Genomic DNA, 22,995 nt, shown 5'->3' on the forward strand with positions numbered 1-22,995 from the left:
TGCAAATGTAGTTAAGATCAAAATAACTGCACGTCTGCAGCAGTGCGATGACATTGTAATGGAATGATGCAGTGAGGAGGAGGAAGATAGTTCATTATGATATTATTCAAATGTATTTTTGTACTGAATTAATTGTGCCGTTACATAGTCATTCTGTCTGTATGGGCATATTCTTCTTCAAAATCTGCCTCTATGTCACAAGTAACATTGATAAGTGCTCCAGGGATTGGAATTGAATTTAGTCCAGCCACTATTTTTACTTGGAGGGCATTTTCCTCAAACTGTGCTTACTGTGTGAAGCCCCTCTCCATAGGCCAGACCTTACTACTCCATTTTTGCCTACTGCAAACATATGTCAAAGCCTTAGTAATACCCAGACTGTGAGGAAAACTTACTCCAAGCTCTGGCCAGGCTGTGGTTGTTCTGCTTTGCCTCTGTGATGGGATGACAGGAAAGCAAAGAACACCAGTGTGACCAAGGAACAGCCTGTTTGTAGCCACCACTGCAGAGCTTTGCAAGTTGAAGCTCCAAGGGAAATTCTTTTTTCCAGCCTTTTCAGAGTCAGATCTTTTGGTGTTATGGGTTTGTTGGTCCCCTCCTAAGTTCTGTTTCTCTGCTTCAGGCTGGTTTCCCCGTTAATTCTTGCCCACAGGGTCTTTTAGAAGCTGAGAATCCTTCAAAGCGTGTAGGTCTGATTAAAATGTAGGTGACAATCCTTCAGCGAGAGGTTGAGCAGCTTTTCCAGGCTGGGCAATAGGATGCAATTTTACTACAGATGAAAAAAAGGCTGTTGCCAGCCATTCACATCCTGAGGCGAGCTCAGTTTCTGTGTCAAGGGACTTGGCTTGTACTACTGTGCACCTTCAGTTTTCATCACAGAGACAATTCAGCCCTGGACTGCCTCTAGTAAAAATCGTGGTTATGCTTCATGTTTAATACAAAGGCACTCATTTTATTCAGACATACCTGTTCAGTAATAATTTTATCATACCACTGAAATCACGGCCTTTTTACCCAAATAATTCTGTACCTGAGGAGCATGAATATCTTATGAAACGAACTCTTGAATTTTGTATTGAGTGTGTTAGTTTGACAGGCTTGTTTTTTAAGTTATTGCTGTGAACTTTTTATCTTTGCATGAGGTGTTTAATCTGCAGAACATGTATTTTTAGTGGGTTTTATGTAGCTGGGCTATTTGGCAGTTCCAACTTCTTAGACTAAGGTTGTTTAAAAAAATATTTGCAAAAACATTTGCACATGATCCTTTATAGCTAAAGAGGGTACAATGTCATACACTACAGGGTAAATAACTATGCAGAAATTCAGTTCAATGTGTGACTCTATTGCCTGATTGATAACTTACTTAACAAGATTCAACTTATTTTTCAGGGGTTTTTTTGTATTTCCTCACTGCTTCCAGCTAGGTAAAAGCTGCATATTAGTGAAAACAAGTAGTATAGTGATGGATATTCATAATTAAGAAATTTTAAGTTTACTTGAGTGAAGTGTTACACTTCCCAAATTGCCTGTCTGCATGAGAAGGTGTTAGTTGGTTTTGACTTCCCACAGATGGTGAGTGTTGCTTACAGGTTGTAATACCAAGGAATTCTGCAGCCAGAAATTCAGCAGACACATAGGTTGTCTTGGAATAAGCTACAGAGGAGAGCTTTTCTATGGGCACATATGCAGTTTGAGTTGTCCTGATGTTAATTGAGACAAGTATTTGGGAAGAGCTTGATCATCATCTGAATCATCCTTTGTCCTTGGATTCAAGTTGTGGTTCTAAAGTATCACCTCTTAGTTTCTTCTGGCCTTTTTTTAACTTTGGATGAATTTAGGGGGGATAGCAGCAGCTTGGTTTAAAAAAGAAAAGTGAAGCTTTTGTCTGCTTGATAAGTGTTATTCACACTTTAAAATACATCAACTTTATTCCTATCTGCTATTTGAGGATATCTCGTTGATCAAACAGTCAATAAATGACTTGTTTTTGCTGTAGTTGCCAGATCAGTATAAAGCACCAACGTATTTAGTAGTTTTCACGTTCCACGAGTTTTGTTGCATTTCTTCCCTGTAACTGTTTTGCAGTCTTCCCTTCCCCAAATGACATGATAGTTTCTGCTGAAGTGAGACTTCTGTTGCATATAAAAGTTGAATCATTATTATTGAGACACAGTTAAAATGATTTATGGTTCTTCCTTAACATAACAGCACCAAGTCACTGTTTCCTAGATTTAGTTGTTCAACGATTATGTTCTTAGCAGCGATACTTGCTTCTTAATTAGAAATGTACTTAACCAGATATTTGTGAACTTTAAGGAGCAGTATATTTAAGTTGGGAATGTACTTAATAGAATGATTCCCCACCCACCCCTCGGTATTTTACTTGACTTTTAATTATTCATATTAAAGATCATCAAATATTAATTGCTGTACTTTTCCATGCTCTCGTGCTGTCAGTTTAGAGGTAATTGAGGGAAACCCTGTAGTCTCTTTCCCATGGAAAGTAGAGGAGCAGGAGAGCTCATGGTCCCCCCCCTAAACGTGGAATAGTAAAATTGAAGCCTCTGCTGGGTCTTCACAGTTGTGTGTTAAAGCTGTGTGTAACTTTTGTCCCAAGGCTGCAGTTCTGCTGTCCTGCTAAGCTGACACATCTGTGGCCGTCTGCAGAAGGGTTGCCTGTGGGGGCACACTCTTGGCCTCTGTGTTGGGCTGGCACTGGGATTTCTGCAGCCAGGTAGTTCAGTCTGATCAGGGAACAGCTTGATCAGGTTTTCATCAAGGTCAGCTCCTTAAGCTGACTTAGACCAGCACCAGTGCTGCTCTGGGGAAGAAGAGCTCCCTTCCCCCAGGAGCCTGTACCTGTGTCGGGTCAGTGGCTGCTCCAGCGCAGCCGGAGGGAAGTTGAACTGTGAACACTTGGTGTCACAGTGAGGTGGCTGGGCTCAGGAAGGCACCTGAGTAGACTCTTTCTTGCTCAATCCTCTGCCTAGCTGTGGTGCAGTAAAACACCTGGGAACAACTCCCCCAACAGATAAATTACTTCCTTTTCATAGGGCTGGCTTTCAGTTGGATCAGTATCGATGGCTACAAGTACATTGTTCAATGGGTGTGGCAGGTTCTACCTGTTTGCAGTGTTTATTTGTATTACCCCTTTTAAAGGAAGCAAAGTGCAAGATTTTTATAATTCTTTTTTTTTTTTCTCCCCAGAATGATCACATCTGAATGCTGGCAAGCTACATGAATCATTTAGGAATTTGCTTGACTGGGGAGTCTGTCAGCTGAAGGGAAGACAGAGCTGTTTTGTGTGGTTGCTATTTTTTCAGCTGAAGGGAATACCTTCAAGCCAATCCAGCATTTAATTTTTCATTATGTGTCTCCAAATGGAACAGCTCACCTCTCATAGCTTTTTCTTTTTCAGGAGTTACTTTGCTTTTAAAGTCTTTTTAAGATTAAGACTTTTTTGAAAGGGACTTACAAACAGTAGTGATAGAGAACAAGGGTGCTGGTTGGTTTATGTGGTGCTGTATTATGCCATTGCAAGGTCATGTCTCCTTTGGAAAAAGGCTGGCTCTGGTTAGGAACAGTCTTTTCAGCTGGAGCTCCTGTTATTTTTTCAGGGCATAGCAAGGTAAGGGTGATGGAACCGAAAACTTAGCGAGAACGAAGATGTAAAAGGTATTACAATATGGTATGTGTGTGATTCAGCATAAAATACAACTGAAATAACCACTGGTACTACTGGGAAAAACAAATAATCATTTAATGTTTCTGTTACCTTTCTTCTAGACACACACATACAGAAAATTCAGATTTGTTTTCAATGCTCAGTAAAGGGTGTCCTAGGAAGTTTCATGGCTCGCTAACTTGCTGAATATTGCAGGCCTGTCATTTTTTTTTATTTGGAAGGCCACAGTGGCTGATAAATGGTAGGAAGAAATACTTGAAGTAGTTGAGGGTGATAGTCTGTTCAAATGGTTTGCAATAGTACTGGCAGCATAAAAAGTGTAAGTGTAAACTACAGACAATATATGGTCAGCCCTAGCTTTGACCTTGCTAGAAGGAAATAAGACAGCCAGGAGACAGAAGAATGAGATGAGATTGAGAAGTTAGAAATAATCTGAAATTTTCCATGGGTAAAATGACTTAGCGTGGCTGTGTGCAGCCAGCTGATAAGCATCTTCATATAGAAAGAAATAACTTTATATTGCCAATAGATACCTTCTGTAGATAGCCTAGTATTTAGTGATATTTGGTCTTGCCTATCTTACCTCACTGAGGAAGAAAAACAACCCAAACCTACAGAGAAGATTCTTTTGTAAGACAAATGTTCCCCTACTGTTTTCTCTCTTTATAGTGAGGTTGCCTTTGCAGATCCCTGAAACCTTCTTTGGAACACAGTCTCTGGGTTTATGTCAGCCAGGAGTTTCTTGCTTAATCAGCTGATCACCTGTTAATGATTTTCAAGGTAAAACTTGGATACAGGATAGATTTTTGAACCTTTTAGATATATCAATATACCTGCATATTTAAAACTCCTGTCACGCATTAGTTCTTCTTGCTGACTCTGCACTGTACTCTTATTTTCTCAGTTGAAGACAAAAAATCTAGTGTTTTGTTTCACTGTACAGGGACCAGGGATAGAAAGCAGAGTTTTAATGGGGGAGTGTGTGTTATTTATGTTTTATGCCCTAATAAAAAGACAGTGTGTGGAATTAGCAATATCTCTTTGCTTAAAAAGAACATAAGTTTTGAAGACAAAATTATGGATGGATTTTGCACCTCTCCTTTTGAAGGCTGTTTCCTGTGCTGTGTGTTGCAAAGATTAAAGAAGTTCTTAATACAAAATGATGTGAACTAAAAATATTGTACCTTTTCAAAGGAAGAGAATGGAAATTTAGAATGCATTTGGCAGAGTCTCTGAGGACTTGAAGACATAAGCTCTAGTGTTTTTCTTTTTGAAATTGCTAAACTAGTGAAATCAGTCAATTTTATTGACTTTGTTTCAGAGATTTAGGAGATTGCAGTATTAAAAAGCTTGTACTTTCACACTTTACCAAAATATCTGGAATTAAATGCAGTACTAATGAAAGCAGTGAGGTATTATGCACTGATTACTTCAATGTTGATCTGGGCTTATGATCCATAAAAAAACTTGGAACCCTAAGAGACAGTTTTGAAAGTGTTGTTTCAGGATAGTGTGTGCAGCCATGAAGGTGGTTCATTCCTTTTTGTATTGGCACTAGTGACCCCCTGCACTTACTGCTTTGGACAGGTGTAGCTTGGTGGTTATCTGAAACTAATAAAGTATGTCTTAGTAGTTGTCCTGCAGGGTGCAAGCATTGAAGATCAGCTGCAAACTGTTTTGATGGGTAGCTTTTATTCATGCTGGTCTTAGGTGCTGAAATCAATTTTGTTCAAGGTTTTATCTTGCATGATTAATCTCCCTTGTAATGTAAGATTACTTGAACGTGCTGCTAGTTCTGTTTGACTTCTAACATTTATGTGTAGGTTAAGAGGTGGGTTTATATCTCTGCAAGGGATCTAAAATGTGTATTTTTCTCACCATATTAATCAAAGCTGTGCAACTATAAGGCTGGTGCTCGACAGTTACAACACATCACGGTTCTTCTTCTGCTTCACGTGAATCAAATAGTTCTGATTATTCCCTGTCCACAGAAAGGGATCATGAAAACTATAACTGCAAATGCAGGGAGACAGAGGACATCCAACAGAGAACTTAATAAATTTTGTGGTCCATGAGCTGTCGAAATGGTCATCTCTTCCAGAATTATTGCTTTCAAGGATGTAGACTCCTCCACCTTTCTCTCCTGGCCACTCACAAAGTAATTGACTGGTCCATTTTGTGTATGAGTTATGGTTGTGGTGATTGTGTGTGGAAGAGTGTTGAGAGGGACTTCAGATTCAGGATGCCTCTATCTCTAGCCATGAGCATTAAATAATGCCTGCCTCTTGAACCACCAGTATTAAATAACTGAAGATAATACCTTTTTTATCTGAGTTCATGCTAGGAAAGAAATTATCTAGGACAAGCATTTAAAGGCAGTGTATGACTAAGTAGTTTCCCTGACTAACAGCTTTATTCCAAAATGGAGACAGGAGGGAAATGGATTATTGAGCTAAAAAGTCTTTCTGCTCCTTCAAGGAGAGCTAGTGCTGCAGCTGAAGATGGACAGGTCTATCAGTGTTGTTTACCTTTCATTTTACTGGTGTGCCAACATTAGCTGTGTTTGCCTTTGGATGGGCATTGAGTTTCTAAGTTAATCCCAAGTTTGAATCCCATGATCTCTTACACCATTTAGGCCTGAATAGTATTCAGGCATTGTCAGATAAGTTTGGCTTCTTTGGCAAACTTCCAGGAACAGGCACCTTGATTATTAGTGCTGTGGAACTCTGCTGGCCCAGCTGCCTTGCATTTCAAGTTACTGGCTTGTGTGTGCTGAGACTGGTGTCTCAAGGGTTTTAACTGCTGTGTACCATTCTTACTGTCCCCCGTGATTTGCATGTTATGGCTCATATGCAGAGCAAGTGATGCACAGATGTGATAGAAGGAATTTCTAGGCCATTACTACTTTACTGATAGATGAGTGCAAGAGCTATATACCATCTCCCTTGAGGGGGAAAATAGCAAAATCAATATGCAGCTCTCCTCCTGGAGTTTCTTTATTCCTTTCAGTGGCCTTTCCAGAAGCCCAGTATGTTCTGCTTACCTAATACTGTTTTTAACTTTGCTGGAAAGCAAATGCTTTCTTAAATAGCAGTTTACAACTTGTCTCTTCCCCTACCTTCTGTGTTTTGCAGTTCTATGTGGAATACAGATGTCCATGCATTCCAGTAATTACTGCATTTAAGCATAATTAGGGTTTAGCCAGTAACCTTCATTGCTTTAATAGCATAGGTTTTAATCAGTCATTGGTGGTTTTCAATGACTCTTCCATCTGGGACCAGACTCATAGGTTCTGACTTTCTTCATGCTACTCAAAGAGATTGAAGCAATAAAGAGTAACTGTATGTAGATGAAGATGCTATTTAAGGTAGATTTATAAGGTGTTTATAAAATGGACTGGAACTGATTAGTTCACAAACCAATAAGTAAGTAGGTTGCTGTTGAACTTCTGGAACTGTGTTCTCTAAAACAAGAGAGCTACCAATGAACTGTGTGAAAGGTGTGCAAGATGCCTGCCTGAGAGGGGACAGTGCAACAGTTGGAGCCCACAGAAATTTTTTAGCTTGCCAAACTTGTTTGTTGTTTTTTAAAAAACAAACAGGTCCATTGCAAACACTGTTTTTAAAAATACAGTCTGTGGCTGTAAAACAAAATGAAGAATTAAGTCCACTCAACATACAGAGGCAAGTAGGAATTGGGCACACTGGACACTGGACACATTGCCAGTCCCAAAGTCCCTACATGGCCTGGTGGTAAACCTTTTCCAAGGGTCATCGTGGCTGGCTCTCTCGTGTCATGTGGCCTAGCCAGCATCTTTCCCTGCTCCCCTAATAGATTTGGTCTTCAGTGCTGAAAATGCTCATAGTGTTAGATTACAGCGTATGATAAATATCCTTTTTTTGAATGCTGTATGAGTCATCTCTCCACAGCTGTAGTCTATCAATTTATAAAGCATTGGCAACCAGCTGCACCCTCATGATGGAGCCTCCCTTGGAGTTGGTAGCTCACTCTGGGCACAGCAGCATCCTGGTGTGGTGTAACTTGCAGGTCAGGTTTTGTGATGACCGTAAGGCTATGATGTTATAATTTGAACAAGATCATGAAATGGAGGGAAAGCGTGAAGATGGGGTAAAAGAAGTCTAGCTGCTGATGCTAAAGGGAAAACAAGAAAGAAGGTGTATGTGTGGGAATGAATGGAAAAGTTGGAGCTGCAACCTTCTGCTCCTTAGATATGTGTTGGGACTGCTTGCGTGCATTGTTTCTTTCTTGTAAGGGTACTTAATAATGAAGAGGAAACTAAAGAGCCTTTTAACTTTATGGCAGTTCTCCATAGAATTGCAGAACCTCCCCAGGAGGAAAAAATTCCTTAGAGATTTGTCTTTATAATGTCATGGTTTTGACTCAACCATTTTTCATATGTATGAATAATAGTTAAGTTTGGTTTGCTTTCACTGTTGTAGTGCTATTGGAATTGGCTGTGATATGGTATTTAGAAGTTGCAGGACACAGCAGCAGTCCTTGTATGAGGGATAGACTTGAGAAAAGAAAGTGAATATAAAGGTAAAAGTAGAAATGAAAGGGCCCACAGAAAGATACAGTGCAGAAGATGTAACTTCTCCTTCAGATCAGTAGCTGAGAGGAACTTGTCTGGGAGTTGTTAAACGAGTTGTAGTTCACCAGATAAAGATGCCAGTGCTGTCCTCTGAAGAACAGAAACTGGCTTCTGAAGCCCATGTGCTGAGGATTGTATGGCTTTTTAAAAAATTTTTAAAAACTGTATAGGAGTTGTAAAATCCATCTGATAAACTTCAGTTGCTTGATTGTATGGGGGTTATACCAGGAATTCTTTTTTTGAGAAAGGCCTTTACAAAAGTGTTGGATATTAAGAGCATAGAATGTTTTGGGGATTAAAAGGGAGATCTCTTTAGAACTGCTTCTGTGGCCTTATTTTCTCATTCTTGCAGCACTGTGAAATGGTGCTCTGTTAACTTCAATTCTGACAAAAATATTTGTTTCCAAACTTACACTGCTCAAAACTCCAACTATGGAACTTTATTTATTGGAAATGATTTTAATATTGAGGAGGGGTACTGAGCAAGAAACAAAGACCTATTATATAAAAGTGTCAGGTATATTTTTTTTTCACTAAGTTCAGTAGATGGAGTTCTAATAAATGAAAGCTTTTTTTGGGGGGAGGGGAGTTTGTTGTTTTGTTTTGGGGTTGTTTGTTTGTTTTTTGTGTGTGTGGTGATGGTGACACAACTAATTTCCTGAAAACAGAAAAAAATGTTCCAAAAGAATTAAAAACTCTTAGAATATACCATGAACAAAAAAGAAGCAGTGTCCCAGTGTCAGTATAGCAAAACATGAATAATTGAGCACATTATGAACTTTTATAGTTAACACTTTGTATTTTGTTAGAGTTATTGTTCCTGTGAAGGAGATGGAAATCCAAGGCAATCTACTGTCCTTGCCCTGCTCCATGAATGCATACTTGAGCTTTCTAGTTGTGGTGGTTTGAAACTCCCAAGAACCTAATTTCTAAGTTCAAGCCCCCCCTCCCACAGTTTGCCCCTGTGGGAGGGTTTAGTGATGGTGTGGACTTGATATCTTTTTCACTCCATGTGGAGAGTTTTCAGACAAAACACAACCATTCATTATTGGGGGAAGGGGAAAATATTTACAAAGGTTTGTTTACACCCACATATATATTTACATTAAATTAAATTTCTCCTCTTCTTCAATAAAAGTCCAAGAAGAAAAGAGAAAAGTCTATCACTTCTCAGGCCACAGTTCCTTCATTTCAGTTTTTTGTGGCACTGGTTAGTGTCCTTCATTTTCCTGAGGCAGCAGATTTACATATTGTAGTCAGGATTTTTTTGTTCTTACTTGTGGAAATTCCATCCCCAAGCCCGAGCCTTCGGGGGATTTCCTTGTAGATCTTCACTCCTCTTGGGTTGGAACATTGAAGGCAGCTTTCAGTTCAGTCTTACCAAAGCTCTTCTGCTCTGTCTCAGCTCGACAGCTTGATAGAAACAGCAGCAGCAGCAGAGGGCACGGCCACCTCCTCCGCATTCTGTCCTGGCTCAGCTCTCAGGACAACTCCGGGTTTTCAGGTCCTTTCTCCCTCTCTCTAGATGCTGCTGCATTTCGAGACTCCCTAAGGGTTTGGAAGGCCACCCCTCCTCTTCAGAGAGTCTCTGGTTTTTGGGAAAATAATACAGTCTTACCCCAAACCAGCTCTGTTGAGTTTTCCTCTGTTTTGTTGCCAGCTCTCCCTCCTGCAGGAACATCTCTGAGTCTCTCAGCTGGCTTCACGTTATCTCGTTGCTACTGGCTATCTTTTGGCTTTTAGCCATCACTGTCTCTGTTCAGGACTGCTCTGCTGCTGCTTTCAGTGTCCCCTGCTGCTGCTGACAGTAAGGAAACTTTTCCAGCTCTTGATTACGGGACCCGGTCCAGCTTTGACACTATACCAGGGTCTCCTGTAGCCTCGGCTGGGGCCTGGGGGCCCTTGGCCCTTGGCCCCCAGAGGGGCTCACTGGCCCCCTGCCTCCTCGTGGCTCAGATCGTGGCTACCTACCTACTACACTATCTTCACCACCTTCCCTTCCATTTCTGTGGGTATGTAATTTCCGTAGGGCGCACGTGGACTATTGATTGGTCCAGTATTATCAGTGGGGCAAACCATTACTACCTCAGAGAAAAGGTTTTTCAAACCACCACACTAGTTATTTATATGTCTACAGCCAAAATATATTTTTTAGTGGTATTGATAAACCGGTAATACTGTGTAGAATTACAGCTTCTGCACAAGGTTGTAGAGCCACCGAAAAGAAACTACGTCTTTCTTTCTTAAAAAAAGTGTGGGGTGTCACCTATGTGACCTTGTTTGCTTTTCCCCTATTACTTACAGTACTCACATACTATGAATAGAAAGTACAGTGTTTGCAGTGCACAAGAGAGTGGAAATCACAATAAACAGCAGCATCTTTTTTTTTGTTGTTTGTTTGTTTGTTTGTTTGTTTTTTGTTTTTAATGTTTCAGTTGACCTTCATATCTACTGCCTGGATTTTGCTCAGCTTCAACAGATTACCTGGTATCCTCATTGTCCTCCTCCATCTCTTACTTATCTTTATCCTCTTCCCTGACAACCCCATGAGGTTCAATGCTAAAGATCTGGCTTTGCTGGCCAGGCAACCATCAGGTTGTTTTGACAAGGAAGGAAAACTGAAGATTTGCAGAGTAGTTGGGGATGAAAAATTAATAGGTAACAATGACTCGTGCTGAAATATCTCATGGTTGACGTGCATGTTTTCTGCAGCTGTTGGCTTAGTTACACTAATCACATATACCTGGTTTTAGTTTTCTTCATTAGTGATGCTTGAGTGGTGCTGAATACCTTTATAAATAATGAAGCTTAAATTTAGTTCTTTAATTTGCTCAAGTTTTCAAGTTCCCTTTGTCATGTGCCTGGGAAACAGCACACAGTCTTTAACATTATTATTCTTTTCCTGTAAACAAAGGTTGTTTTTTTTCCTGCTAGTGATTGCTAGTCACCCGTCACTAGTTGCCACGTTTTAAAAGATTAGCTATCCAGTTCCTCAGAACTTACCCCTTCCACCTCTGAAAGCTGTGTTCTTTTATCATTATAGATTTTCCATGGCTCACTTCCCACCTCCTTTGCAGGTTTCTTCAGGCTTTTATGATCATATTTTAAATGTCTTTCAATTTCCAGTAAGCTTGAACAAGTGTCTGTTCCCTCAGTAGCTGTTAGAAAATAGCTTATGCTTAGCTGTAAAATCGGTCCTAACATAATAACTTCAGCAACAGCAAATGTTTTATTTTCACTTGTCCCAGTTGATCTTCATTGTGATTGTATTTACTTTTATTTTATTAGAAAAAAATCCAAACAAAGCCAAACCCACCACAGACTCAATTATGGTAAGAGGCTGAGCAAATTCTGTGCCACATTTTCAGAAAATTTTATACATGCCCTGGTGAAACCGCAATATACATTTCCTTATGATAAATAGCAGAGTTTCCTGTGGATGGTGCAGCAAACTTCCTGGACGAGGGGCTTTCGGGAGCATCCTCATCTGCCTGCTTTGGGGTTTCTCAACGGGATTATCACCCTGTGTACTCATTGGAGGCAGCATATCAAGCCCTGCCCAGTGAATATCTGCTGTTTATGAGGATGTTTTGAATTTTTTTTTATGTTGAGTGATAATATTGCTAATACTGCTAAAAACCTTACATTAACTGGAGAGAGACCAAACTTTTATGTAGCTCAGTAACACGGGTTATCTGTGCCATGATCAGTGGTTGCAGATCCTAGCAAAGCGTTTAAGAAGCTATGCATGTGTAAGATGTTCCTATTGCCCAGTAAATCCTTCTGGCTTCCAGCAATCATATGATGATCCCGTGGGAAGAAGGGTCATTTCTGTCCAGGCATACTGGCCACTGTGTATCCTATCCACTGATAGACTTGTCATCGTTAGTCTGACTAATCTTTGAACTTGCTTATTTTTCACACTTACAAGGTAGTGACTTTCCCAATCATATAGAAAAATATCTTGTTATCAGAAAAAGCTGCAGTATCAGTGTGATAGTTTTCCTTCCTTCTGATGCCCACAGGGTTTTGGGGGATGGAATTTAGTCTTAGCAGACTCTTGTATTGTAAAGCAACATACTTGGATCTGATAACTGTGTTTGGATTTTTAGTTGGTGGATGTGCATCAATTTATATTATTTTCTTTTCTGTATTGTCCTTGCACTTTAGTAGGTCTGAAAAGATCCAGGAACTTCAATTCCATTTCAAAAAACCCCCCAAAAACCCAAGTTATCACTTAACACAGTTATTCTATGAGTCCCAGTGCCTCTGACTGACTGTAAACCTTCAACTTTCTTGTGGGGAAAAAGCTACTCTGATTTTCAAATGTTGCTTATTAAAACATCTTAATTGAAATTATGATGAGGAAAAGAGAATTTTATTTATTTATTGACTGTACCAAAGTGTCCTCCTGCTCAATATAATGTTTTTAGTGGTGGCCAGCTTTGAGGGAAGTACAAGAGTTCTGCAGAGGCAACATGTAGAATAACGTGGCCTTAGGGTACAGCTGTTCTTCCAGCTCCCCATCAGTTCGAGGTTGGCTGCTGCCTGGAGACACGCCCTCTCCAAAATATAAAAGAATACATCTTGTGTAAAAAATGTTTCTTCCTCTTTTAAGAAATGATCTCTGAAGACACCACATTTGTCCATAAGATCTATATCTGTATATGTTTATAATAGGTTTAGGTATCTGTAAGTACCTACAGATACACATACAAGCATGTTTAAAGAAACTGTTGTATTAAAAATCACTTGGCTGTGGAAGAATAACTTTTTCAAGTTTTTTGACCCACTCACTGACCGTAAAGTTCTGAAACATTCCCTGTTCTCAAAAGTTTGATTACATGCCTGCATGTGTTATGTACACAAAAATACATTGCTATTCCAGTTGGTTAAGCACTTTTAAAAAGTGTAGTAGAATAGTAATACCCAAGTAAATATTTAGGTCTCATTTTACTCACTTTTTTTTACCTTCTGAAAACTGTGAATTCAGATTAGCGTGTTCTAATCTGACTGGAATAGCCAATGTTTTTGTGTTTTAATGAGGATTATGTTTGATCTCCTGAAATGATGGAAGCAAAAGCTGTTCCCTGCTAAAGTGCCTGTTTCTGCTCCCGTGTGAGGAGAAGGGAGAAAAGCTGAGCACACACTGTTGAGAGTGTGCTGCAGTCACCAATACTCTCGGCTGCAGAGTAGAAGAAACCTGGGAAGTTATTTGGCATTTAACAGCATGTTGTTCATAGGCAGCCACTGAGTAAAGCTGGCCTTTTTTTGTTGTTAATGATTTTCTTTTCTGACCTTTATAACTAATGCATCTTCTTTGAGAAGCATTTAATGTGTGAAGACAAAAGGTTGTTTTTATTAATCTCTTACTTCTTTGCATACAGAACCGAGGGAGAGATGGTGCCGACTGAAAGGAAATCTGCTTTTTCTAATGAAAAATAAGGTAATTCTTTTTCCTACTGCTTTTCTTGATGTGCTAGTCTAATATGTGAGAACTTGAGTAATCCTTTTTCATGAAAGCTACATTGGCATTGTGCTTTTAGGGACAAAAAATATAAATCGCTATTATTAGAAGAGTGGAGATGAAAAAAATCTGTTGTTTGCTGTTTGTAACACTGGGTATTCTTCATGATATCAACATCCTTTTGCTGAATCATAAATAGTCTATGGCAAGGGTCTGCTCATAACATACATGGGTCTAAATCCAGAATTACTGCACCAAATCCACTGGAATAACGAAAGCAAAATCTCACAGCTAAATAAGATATTGTAACAATGCTCAAGATGCAATTTCAGACCCCTACTACAATTTTTTAGTGTGGTTTTATAACTAAATTTGTTATAAAGAATGGTATTATTTTCTCTCCCTGTGCTGTAAAAAGCATTTATATGCCTGACACGAAGGGCCTGTTAAAATAGGGTCTGACCCTGACATGCTGGAGCTGCTGAGTGCCCTCATTTGTCATTGGCTTTATTAGGAGTTGAGGCCACTCATCCTCTGGAATGAACAAGCACTAAGTGTGGAATTGCTGTTTTTCTTACTCTTTCTGTCTGATATTATGGACTTGCTCCTGTAGTTGCCTGAAAATAGCACTGGATTGTAAAGAATTAGGGAATAGGATGCAGCTTGAGACGCTTACCTGTTAACAGCAAGTATTTTATAACTGGCTTCCAGATTATTTTTACACTGTGTGGACCAGCAGTTGGATGGAAACAATTGTACTGCTTGGTAGATTGTATATTTTGTTTGAAAGATTTTTCAGTGTGATATAGCGGCTTATTTTATTACAGAGATGAATGTGCACATATGGTACACTTCTGAAGCAGTATTTGCTTTCAAAGCACTGTTCAGGAGCATGTGAGAGACTTCTGTATGTGTGCAAACAAAATGAGATGGTGTGACGTAAAAGTTTCTCTGGCTTGAGTTTCATACAGCTGCATTCTCCTGGGTGGTAAATGGTCTGACAAGTTTATGTGGGTGACAGCAAGTTCGTGGCCACCCCTTTGTCACACCCTTGTACGTTACCATTCTTCTGTATGACTTGCAGAAACTATTTTTAGTAAAGGGCTTTAAATTTCTAAATGCTCCAAGTTCCTCCAAGTGTCCTATTTTCATGGGAGCCTTGGCATTTTGTAAAACAGTTTAAGGAAATATTTTGATCAACTTTGCAACTGTGAAGAGAGGAGGAGGAGGAGATCAAGTGTAGCTTTCGGTTTGGCTCTGCAAACTTGGAGAATTAATGTTACTATACTATACTAGAAAGTTTAGTGAGCATTGGTACTCAGTTTCATGTGCTATATGGTGGTTGTTTTTTTTTTTTTTTTAATCTTTCTTTTTTTAATGTGAGGGTGAAGTACAGATGGATGGAATGAGACTGTGTCAGTTGGACCAGCAAATGAACTAATACTCTAGGGCCACTCAGGCTGTTCAAATGGAAAGCTGTATTTTGAGAAAATTGGAGAGTGAGACACAAATTAGTGACTTGTTACAGAAATGATTTAGGCTTGCAGTAAATAAATGGGAATTCCCCTTACAATGCTATAGTTTGACTGAACTGATTAAATAGATGGGTGATTTTCACTCTACATTTAGGTCAGTGCTAGAAAACAGTGTCTTATTCTGGTTTCCTCGTTTAAAGAGGTTTTCAAAATTTGCAGAAGTTATGGAAGGAACCAGGAGATTTGACAAATTTTAGCTTATCAAAGAAGACTGGTGACACGATTAATGTCAGTGTTTTCAAAAGGTGATTTTATTAGGTACTTTCTTTAATTAGGGAGATCACAGTAAGAGAGAGACTTGGAAATGGAAGTCAGACAAATGCATATGATCACAGAATGATTGGCCAGTGAAGCCCAAGTGTGGTGAGATATAGTGGGTGCTTAGTTTTAAAATGTCAAAACCTCCTAGGCTCAGTGCAGAGACCACTGAGTGATTAAAGGGCAATGTCTTACAATGAATCAAACTAAATGATGTAGCACTTCCTAGTCAGCTTATATCCTAGGAATTTGTAAAATGGTCATTTTCAGAGGCTTCATCTGTTGGGTATTATAAAGGATGGCTTCTTTGACAGAGACAGATCTCTCTTGAATCTCATATCCATGTTTCAAAAGATGCAATTTATAGGCATACTAAGTAAAACCACAGCAATTTGTGTGCTGTGAGGACAGAAGGCACTGTACCCTGTGCTTTTTTTTTTCCTTTTCTTTTTTTTCTTTCCTTATTCTGGAAATGAATAGGTTTCCCACCTGAAGCAGATTCTTGACATAGGAAATCACCTATGTTTAAATTTTTGGAGCTAGGTTGCCAGTATAATAACAAAAAATAGTCTTATGATGAAAGTTATTAGGCACCTTAATAAGAATAGTTGCCAATTTTCTGCTCTTTCCTTGACTTAGCAAGGCTACTAATGAGGTGTGTGAAAGATGTGCCCCAAACAGCGCTGAGGAAACCATGTTCCTATTTTTGTTGCTGAAATCTGGCTTGGCTTATGGCTTGACATGGAAGAAAAGTAATTTTTATGTTTTGGAAGCTCATCGGAATGCTGAACAATTAACTCTACAAGTCACTCTCATGAAGCAAAGACTGATTTGCTGCTATTCATTAACTGCTGTCAGAGCCACGTGCATGTCTGCATGTACAAATGCTTAATGGCAGACTCTCACTCCGGTTCAAATGCACATAAATTATGCTACTTGTATGAGAGGAATCTTCTCTATGAAATTGCAAAGGATGCTTCCCGACTTATCTGCGCTGTAAATCCCAAGTAGCATGGCAGTAAATTTTCAGTTCAGGGAGAAAATGTGGTTTATTCTTCTGCTTTTTCATACATGCATGCAGCAGAATGACCTGTTAGGCATCTTAAGGACATTTATTTTCCTTGGTCTAGCAGTGGACTTGGTTATTTTGGACTTGGAGTGGACTAAGTAGACCTATTTGTAGGCCTGAGGTACAATCAGCGTTTGATAGTTAAACTTTTTCCCTTTGCAGACTTTGGTGTGGTATTTTGAGGTGTGGGTAGGTAGGCAGTTTTGTTGTTGTTTGCTGTTTCCCCTTTCCCCCAGATTGGTTTCCTCCCATATTATACTGATTGTAGATGGCAGAGTAATAGTAGTGAGAGGTCTGCAGGAGTGGCCTCTGTTAGAAAAGGTCAGGGGCTCTGCATCAGACCCATCATGGGGCACAGCTGTGCCCATCAGCACAGCAAGTGGTGCCTCTGGGAAGATGTATTTATGAAAGGGCAAAATGCTGCATGGGAAGTGCGAGAAACAGCCCCAAAGTTGGAGAAGAAGGATCTGCCCCAGATGCAGGAGCAGATATTCCCCTGCAGCCTGTGGGGAAGACTGTGGTGGGGCACATGGATATGCTGTGAATGATCTGCAGCCCATGGCCAGCCCACGTTGGAGCAGGTTCTTCTGAAGGCAACTGTAGCCCACAGAGAGGACCCATGCTGGAGCAGGTTTTTGATGTCTGCAGCCCATGGGAGGGACGCCATGCTGGAGCAGGGGAAAAGCATGAGGGGGAAGGGGTGTAAGAGAGGAACCATTCCCTGTCTTCCCTGTGCCACTGGGGAGGTGTGGAAGAGGAGGTAGAGGAGTTGAGAATGAATGAGCAAAGTTGTGCCTTGGGAATAAAGAAGGTTGGAGGAAGCTGCTTTAGTTCTTGTCTTTGTTTCTTACTACCCAAGTCTATTTTAGTTTGCAGTAGGCTAAATTAATTTTCTCTGGGTTGAACCTGTTTTGCCTGTGATGGTTGTTGGCAAGTGATCTCCCTGCCTTCATCTTGACCCACAAGCATTAAAATTTTATTTTCTCCCCCAGTCCTGATCAGAAGGGGGTGTGATAGAGGAGGTGGGTGGGTGGTAGCCTGACGAGTTCAATCAGCCACAGATACAATCCCCTGTGGGAGTTGTACGTTCCTGTGTGAAGTCCTCAAACCACACAAAGCGTGTAGGCTTTGTGTCCACTGCCAGGAAGTGGGAGATGTGTGCATTTGCATCCTATGAACACAGTCAGTATATGTTGCTTTTGAAGGCAGAACTGGAAACTGGGCTCCCTAAAGCCGTGGCTGGCAGTGTGACTGGGCTGGGGAACCTGGTGTGTGACAGGGCTTTCAGAAAAAAGTTTGACATTGTACTTGCTATTTGTGGAGCAATTCTTATGCATCCTAGCCCAAAATAGGATTTTGGAACTAGACATTGTTATGTGCCTCACTTAAATTATGTGCTCTGCGGGTTTCCTTATTTACTTAGATTCTACCCATTTCCAGCCTGGTAGGTGCTTCCTCCCAGAACTCATTTTGAGTGGGAAACAGGGAGAAAGATTGCTCAGCAACAGTTGCTAATGTGTGTAATATGTATTAGGTACTTATGTGCCTTTTTTCATTAGCATAGGAGGGCACTTTGGATTAGAAGTTTTGGATCTCTTTGAGGATTGTAATATTGTCTAATTGTTTTTGTTTTAATTACAGGTCGGAATTTATAGCAATCTTTTTTTGAAAAACCAAAATCAACAAAAAACAACCCGAAACAAGAGAACAGTGCATATTTTTATGTCATGTTATGTCGTTTCCTTGTTGTTTACTGTTCAGAATAATTTTAGTGTTTTTCTTTCCAGTTAAGAAATAAACATATTACTTTGACCTTTCGCAGTCTGTTTTAATCCTCATGCCCATTCAAGGCTGGATTTCAACCTAAACTGTTGTTTGCCATATATGGGTGAATTCAGAGTGATTGCTACTAATGTAAAGAAAGAAGCTATCTAACCCATCTATGGTTCATTTTCCCTAATGTTTAAACTAATATTCCCAAATAGTAGTGCTGATACTTAACCAGATTTGTAAATTACTTTGCAGTCTACACACAAAAAGATACACTAAAAAGTACAATTATGTTTTTGCATTTCAGTAATAGCTCCAGAGGGCCCATTATGTTCTCCTGAGTAAACATTTTGACATTCCTGCTTATTTTTGAATATGTATTTAGGAATTTATTTAAAAATGGATTTTTGATCAATAGCTTCTAGTGGATTCCCTAGGAGAGTCATTAGTGTCTATTGTGTAAATCTTGCTTAGCTTGTGGTTTAGCGATCCCGTGGAGGTAACCATTCCAATCTGTCAGGTCAGTTTGTCCATGCACTGGCTCAATAAACTCATTCTGCTTTTGTGTGTGAAAAGTTGCCTTTTAAGACTTTTGTGATGTATTGATTTTTAAAAATTATCATGTAGAAGGAAAGGAATTTAGTTTATGGATGACCGTATTGAAAATGAAAATAAAAGCTGCTGTGAGCGCTGAAAGGATTTTAAATTATCAGTCATATTTCACACATAAAATTATAAAGGCATTTTTTTTTTTTCCTCCTCTAAACAGTGTTGTGGTAGCAAACTTTTACGCTACATTTGTACTGTAATACATGCTTGTTTCCTGACACCCTAAATTCAAGGGATTTATATTGAAGGTTGAGCTTGGCTGAACACCAGTTGCCTACCCAAGTTACTTACCATTCCCCTCTTTGGCAGAACGTGGAGAAGAAAATATGATGGAATAAAAACTTGTGAATCAAGATAAGGGCAATTTAAGCAAAACCAAAGGTTTTGGGTGCAGAAACAAAGGAAAACAAAAGATTTTTTTTGTAGACCCACAGATCCAGAGACCCAATCTGTGACCTTAACTATGTTAAGCTTAAGATTTTGTAGACATGTTTAATGAGCAAACCTAAATGATTGTGCTGTCAGTAATCACAAGCTTTCCTGTAATGTTTGTGAAAGCTTCACATAAATTATGTTGTTATAGCATTTATCACAAGTGTAATGTGGCAAGAAAAGCCTGAAAGTAAGATTTCAGATTGACTCATAAATCAATAACCACAGAATCACATGCAAGGTAAAATAGTAGAATAATGACATATTTCTGAGGCTCTGATGTGAGGCTCAGCTGTGAAAATGTTACTCAGGTTTGCATGGCATAGTTGTATGTAAGTTCTGCCATAAAAATGTGAGAATGTATCAATGAATCTTATTTGCATCAAGCAGGCATGCACAACGTATTTTCAGCATTTCAGCATAGCTGTGGAGTTTTAGTATTTTTCTTTCGAATTTGGTATCTTTTAAATATTCTTAGAATGAGATTGCTTTATATATCTGGAAGCTGTGCAGCCTTTTCTGGTCTGTTAGAATATGCAGTTTTCTGTGTGTGTGTGCTTTAGCATTCTGTAGGTCAGTGATCTCTGCAGAACATCTTGAAATAAGTGTGTCCCTTGTGGCTAAGGAGGGACTTATTATAAACCATTTTTTTTCAGCAACGATTCTAATTTTCTAGAGCGTGCTCTGTGTCTGTTTAAAGTCTGAACAGCCGAATAAGTTGTTGCTGCACCATGTAGCATTGCTTTGGGATTGAACGTGATTGCTGATTTGGAGTTTTTTTGGCTATATACTACATGTATGATATTAGTTATGACTGTGTGCTGCAGTATCTGTACGCTGAGAAGCAGCTTAGTGAATCTGTATCTGTAAGTTTCGATGAAATATGTTTTTACTGCGTTGGTAAGATTTTGATTTATGGTAGGAAGTGTACTAGATGGAGAAGAAAGGGGAAAAATTACAAAACTGTGGCACAGGCAGATCTAGAAGCCGTATCAGCCCTTGCATGGTTCCGAAGTCTCAGTGTGTTTGGTTCCGAAGTCTCAGTGTGTTTCTGAGCGTTCTCAGCCCCAACATCACCTGTGCTTCTGCCTGCTTTTGAGATGTGAGTTGTCCTCTTACTGTTGGAATGATTATACATATAACAATGTGCATATGCATGTATAGATATGCATATATATGTAAACATCAGGCAGTGTTTGGTGAAGAACTCAAATGAATTTGGTTGTGTTGAGAGAAGGGATGTTGCCCTGCAGATTTTTAACGTACCTTAGTGTATTGTGTCCTGTTACTGTAGTCATGCATTCAGGCCAGTGAGATATCTTCTTTATGTTTAAAGTCCCTTACTTATGCTGGGTCTTTTTTTTTTTTAAATAACCAGTTGTGTTGCCCCTTATGTTATACTGTGAAGGCATTTTTGAATGCTTATTTTTTTGCATGCCTTAATTCAAGTAGTAGGTTTTTTTTTTTTCAAGATTTTGGTATGGTTTCAGCCATATTAGATTGGGAGAAAAGTGCTATGCAGAGAACTCTGTGCTAGCTGAATGCTGTGAATTCCAGCCTTAAGCATGATGTACATAATGCCAATGCAGTGTTAGGAGGGAGGAAGGTGCTGTCTTCACACTGCTCGTGAAGAGGTAGTGTGGGGAGCATTAAGTTGTCTGGAATAGTTGGGGCAGACAGTAGACAAGTATTACCCTTGGTTTCCTTAGTAGCTGTTCCTCTGCAGCAGTTGTAGTGCTGGCCCAGACTCACATGTTTTAGGAGTCCTGCAGGCCCCTGTAAGCCATGACACCGGAATGCCATGTCTGCTTGGGGTAGCGAGGGCACACTGAGCTTTTGTTACTGAGAGTCTGTGCAGTACCACTAAGGTCTGTCATTGCACTCTGCTTTCCAACAGTACTGCAAAATGCAATGTGTAACCATTGAGTAATGACAGTAATTATTTGCTCCTCTATTTACTATGAACTGAAAGACTTTATATCTCTCTTTTCCCATCTTAACAGGATCCTATCAAGCTCTACCAATTCCCTCCCTTATCTTGCTGCTTCTCCTTCCTGCCTACATATGTTACTGACTTGCTCTCCATATAGTGAAACCCTTCTCTTCCTTTCCACTGCTGTTAGAGTCAGACCTTTCATATAATCTATGCTTGCTTTGATAATCCATTTTGCCTCTTGGTTTTCTTCTGTGTCTGCTCTCATCTCTTGCTTAATTTGTTCCACTTTTTCTGTTGCTTTAGCTTTTTTTTTATGGTGTAAGCATGCTTTACTCCTTCCTTTCTTTGTGCCTACCTGTCCTTGACCTGCCTGCTTGCCCAGCTGTGCCCATTACTCTATTTGATATCTTAAGTCTGTTGCCACTTTGTTTACAGTGTTACCCATTGCCTTTCCATCCCAGTATCTTGCCTGGTCCCGTTGCTATCCCTTGCACTCTGCAGAACAGTCTTTTACTAATCTTTGAATAACCTCTTCTAAATGAGAGCTAAGAAGCATCTCTTGTTCATGTGACTGTTACTTCCAGCAGTAGCTCACCCTCTGACTGTGACTCTGCTTTTTCCTAGTCATTCTCAACTTCTGTTGATTTTATTCTTTTGAGGGGTTAATGCTGTGCAGTACTTAGAGTTGAAGCATATATGAGAATATGTAACTTTAAAATGTAACTTAGAACTGTTTATTCTTCAGTACTAAACTGCATGTAGACCTGCTTCAATACCTGTTTGTCCAAACTACACTTTCATCTTGCCTTTCAGAGACCTCTTCCTGTGCATTTAGCCATGAATTCAATTTCAGTGGGAATCAAACAGCTGCTTAATCTTTCCTGTCAAATTCTTCCCCCCATTGCTTTTGATGGCTGATGCAAACATCACTTCACTTCCTGCTACTTGTACCATTTTTAGCATTGCTTTCAACAGGAGTGTGTTTCTAAGTATTTGTGTTCTGGCTATCTGTGTGTTTTGTAGATTCTTTTTAAGATAGACTTCTCTTTCCAGCTCTGTATCACCTAGAAGTCTGGACTGGGATAATCTAATTTTGTGCTTTCATTGACTGAAATATCCTTCTCCTGTTCTTGAGAAAGAAGACATTTGGTTATATCCATTAGAGCTCTTGCAAAAATAATTTTCCTGGCTTTTTTTTTGACCATTACTTTTTCCTTTGCATCAAACTTGTGTCCTTCCTTTTGTAAGGTCTTTGTTTTCACTGTGAAGATTTTCCCCAGTCTCCTACTTGTCGTTCTTCATTTAAGCTTTGCTTAAAGTTCTTCTGATTCTGATCTGTGTCCAGCACATAGCACGTGTTCATAGACTTGTAAAACCAGCAAGGAAGTACTAAAACAAGACACTAACTAAAAAGTGTAATCTCATTATCTTCCCCTAAATTCTGCCTTTACAAATCTTTTATCATATAATTCTTGCAAGAAGTTCACAATGACAATTCCATTTTATTTTAATGTTCATTGGCTCTCATGTAGCCTGATGTGGGCTGACATGTCTGTAGTGTGTAAACTCTGCCTTTTTTGTGGTTTAACATCCGTGTTCTGTATCTGTTCAGTGGATAATAT

The 22,995-nt window shown here is 39.5% G+C and overlaps 1 protein-coding gene across 8 annotated transcripts in view; it reads left to right on the plus strand.

The window, feature by feature from the left end:
- INPP4B (inositol polyphosphate-4-phosphatase type II B) overlaps nucleotides 1-22,995 on the plus strand; it is a 373,198-nt gene that overhangs the window by 89,541 nt on the left and 260,662 nt on the right. For 7 of the 8 annotated variants that reach the window (XM_017820365.1, XM_017820368.1, XM_017820366.1 and 4 more), the window contains one exon: nucleotides 13,685-13,743. In XM_017820365.1, the coding sequence (XP_017675854.1) occupies nucleotides 13,732-13,743 (12 nt within the window). In that variant the 5' untranslated portion in view covers nucleotides 13,685-13,731. Of the gene's footprint in view, nucleotides 1-10,838; nucleotides 10,956-13,684; nucleotides 13,744-22,995 lie in introns of those variants that run through there. The other variant, XM_017820364.1, reaches the window with a different exon arrangement.

The sequence above is a fragment of the Lepidothrix coronata genome, unplaced genomic scaffold (assembly GCF_001604755.1).
Source record: "Lepidothrix coronata isolate B3197 unplaced genomic scaffold, Lepidothrix_coronata-1.0 Scaffold82, whole genome shotgun sequence".
Classification (NCBI taxonomy): domain Eukaryota; kingdom Metazoa; phylum Chordata; class Aves; order Passeriformes; family Pipridae; genus Lepidothrix; species Lepidothrix coronata.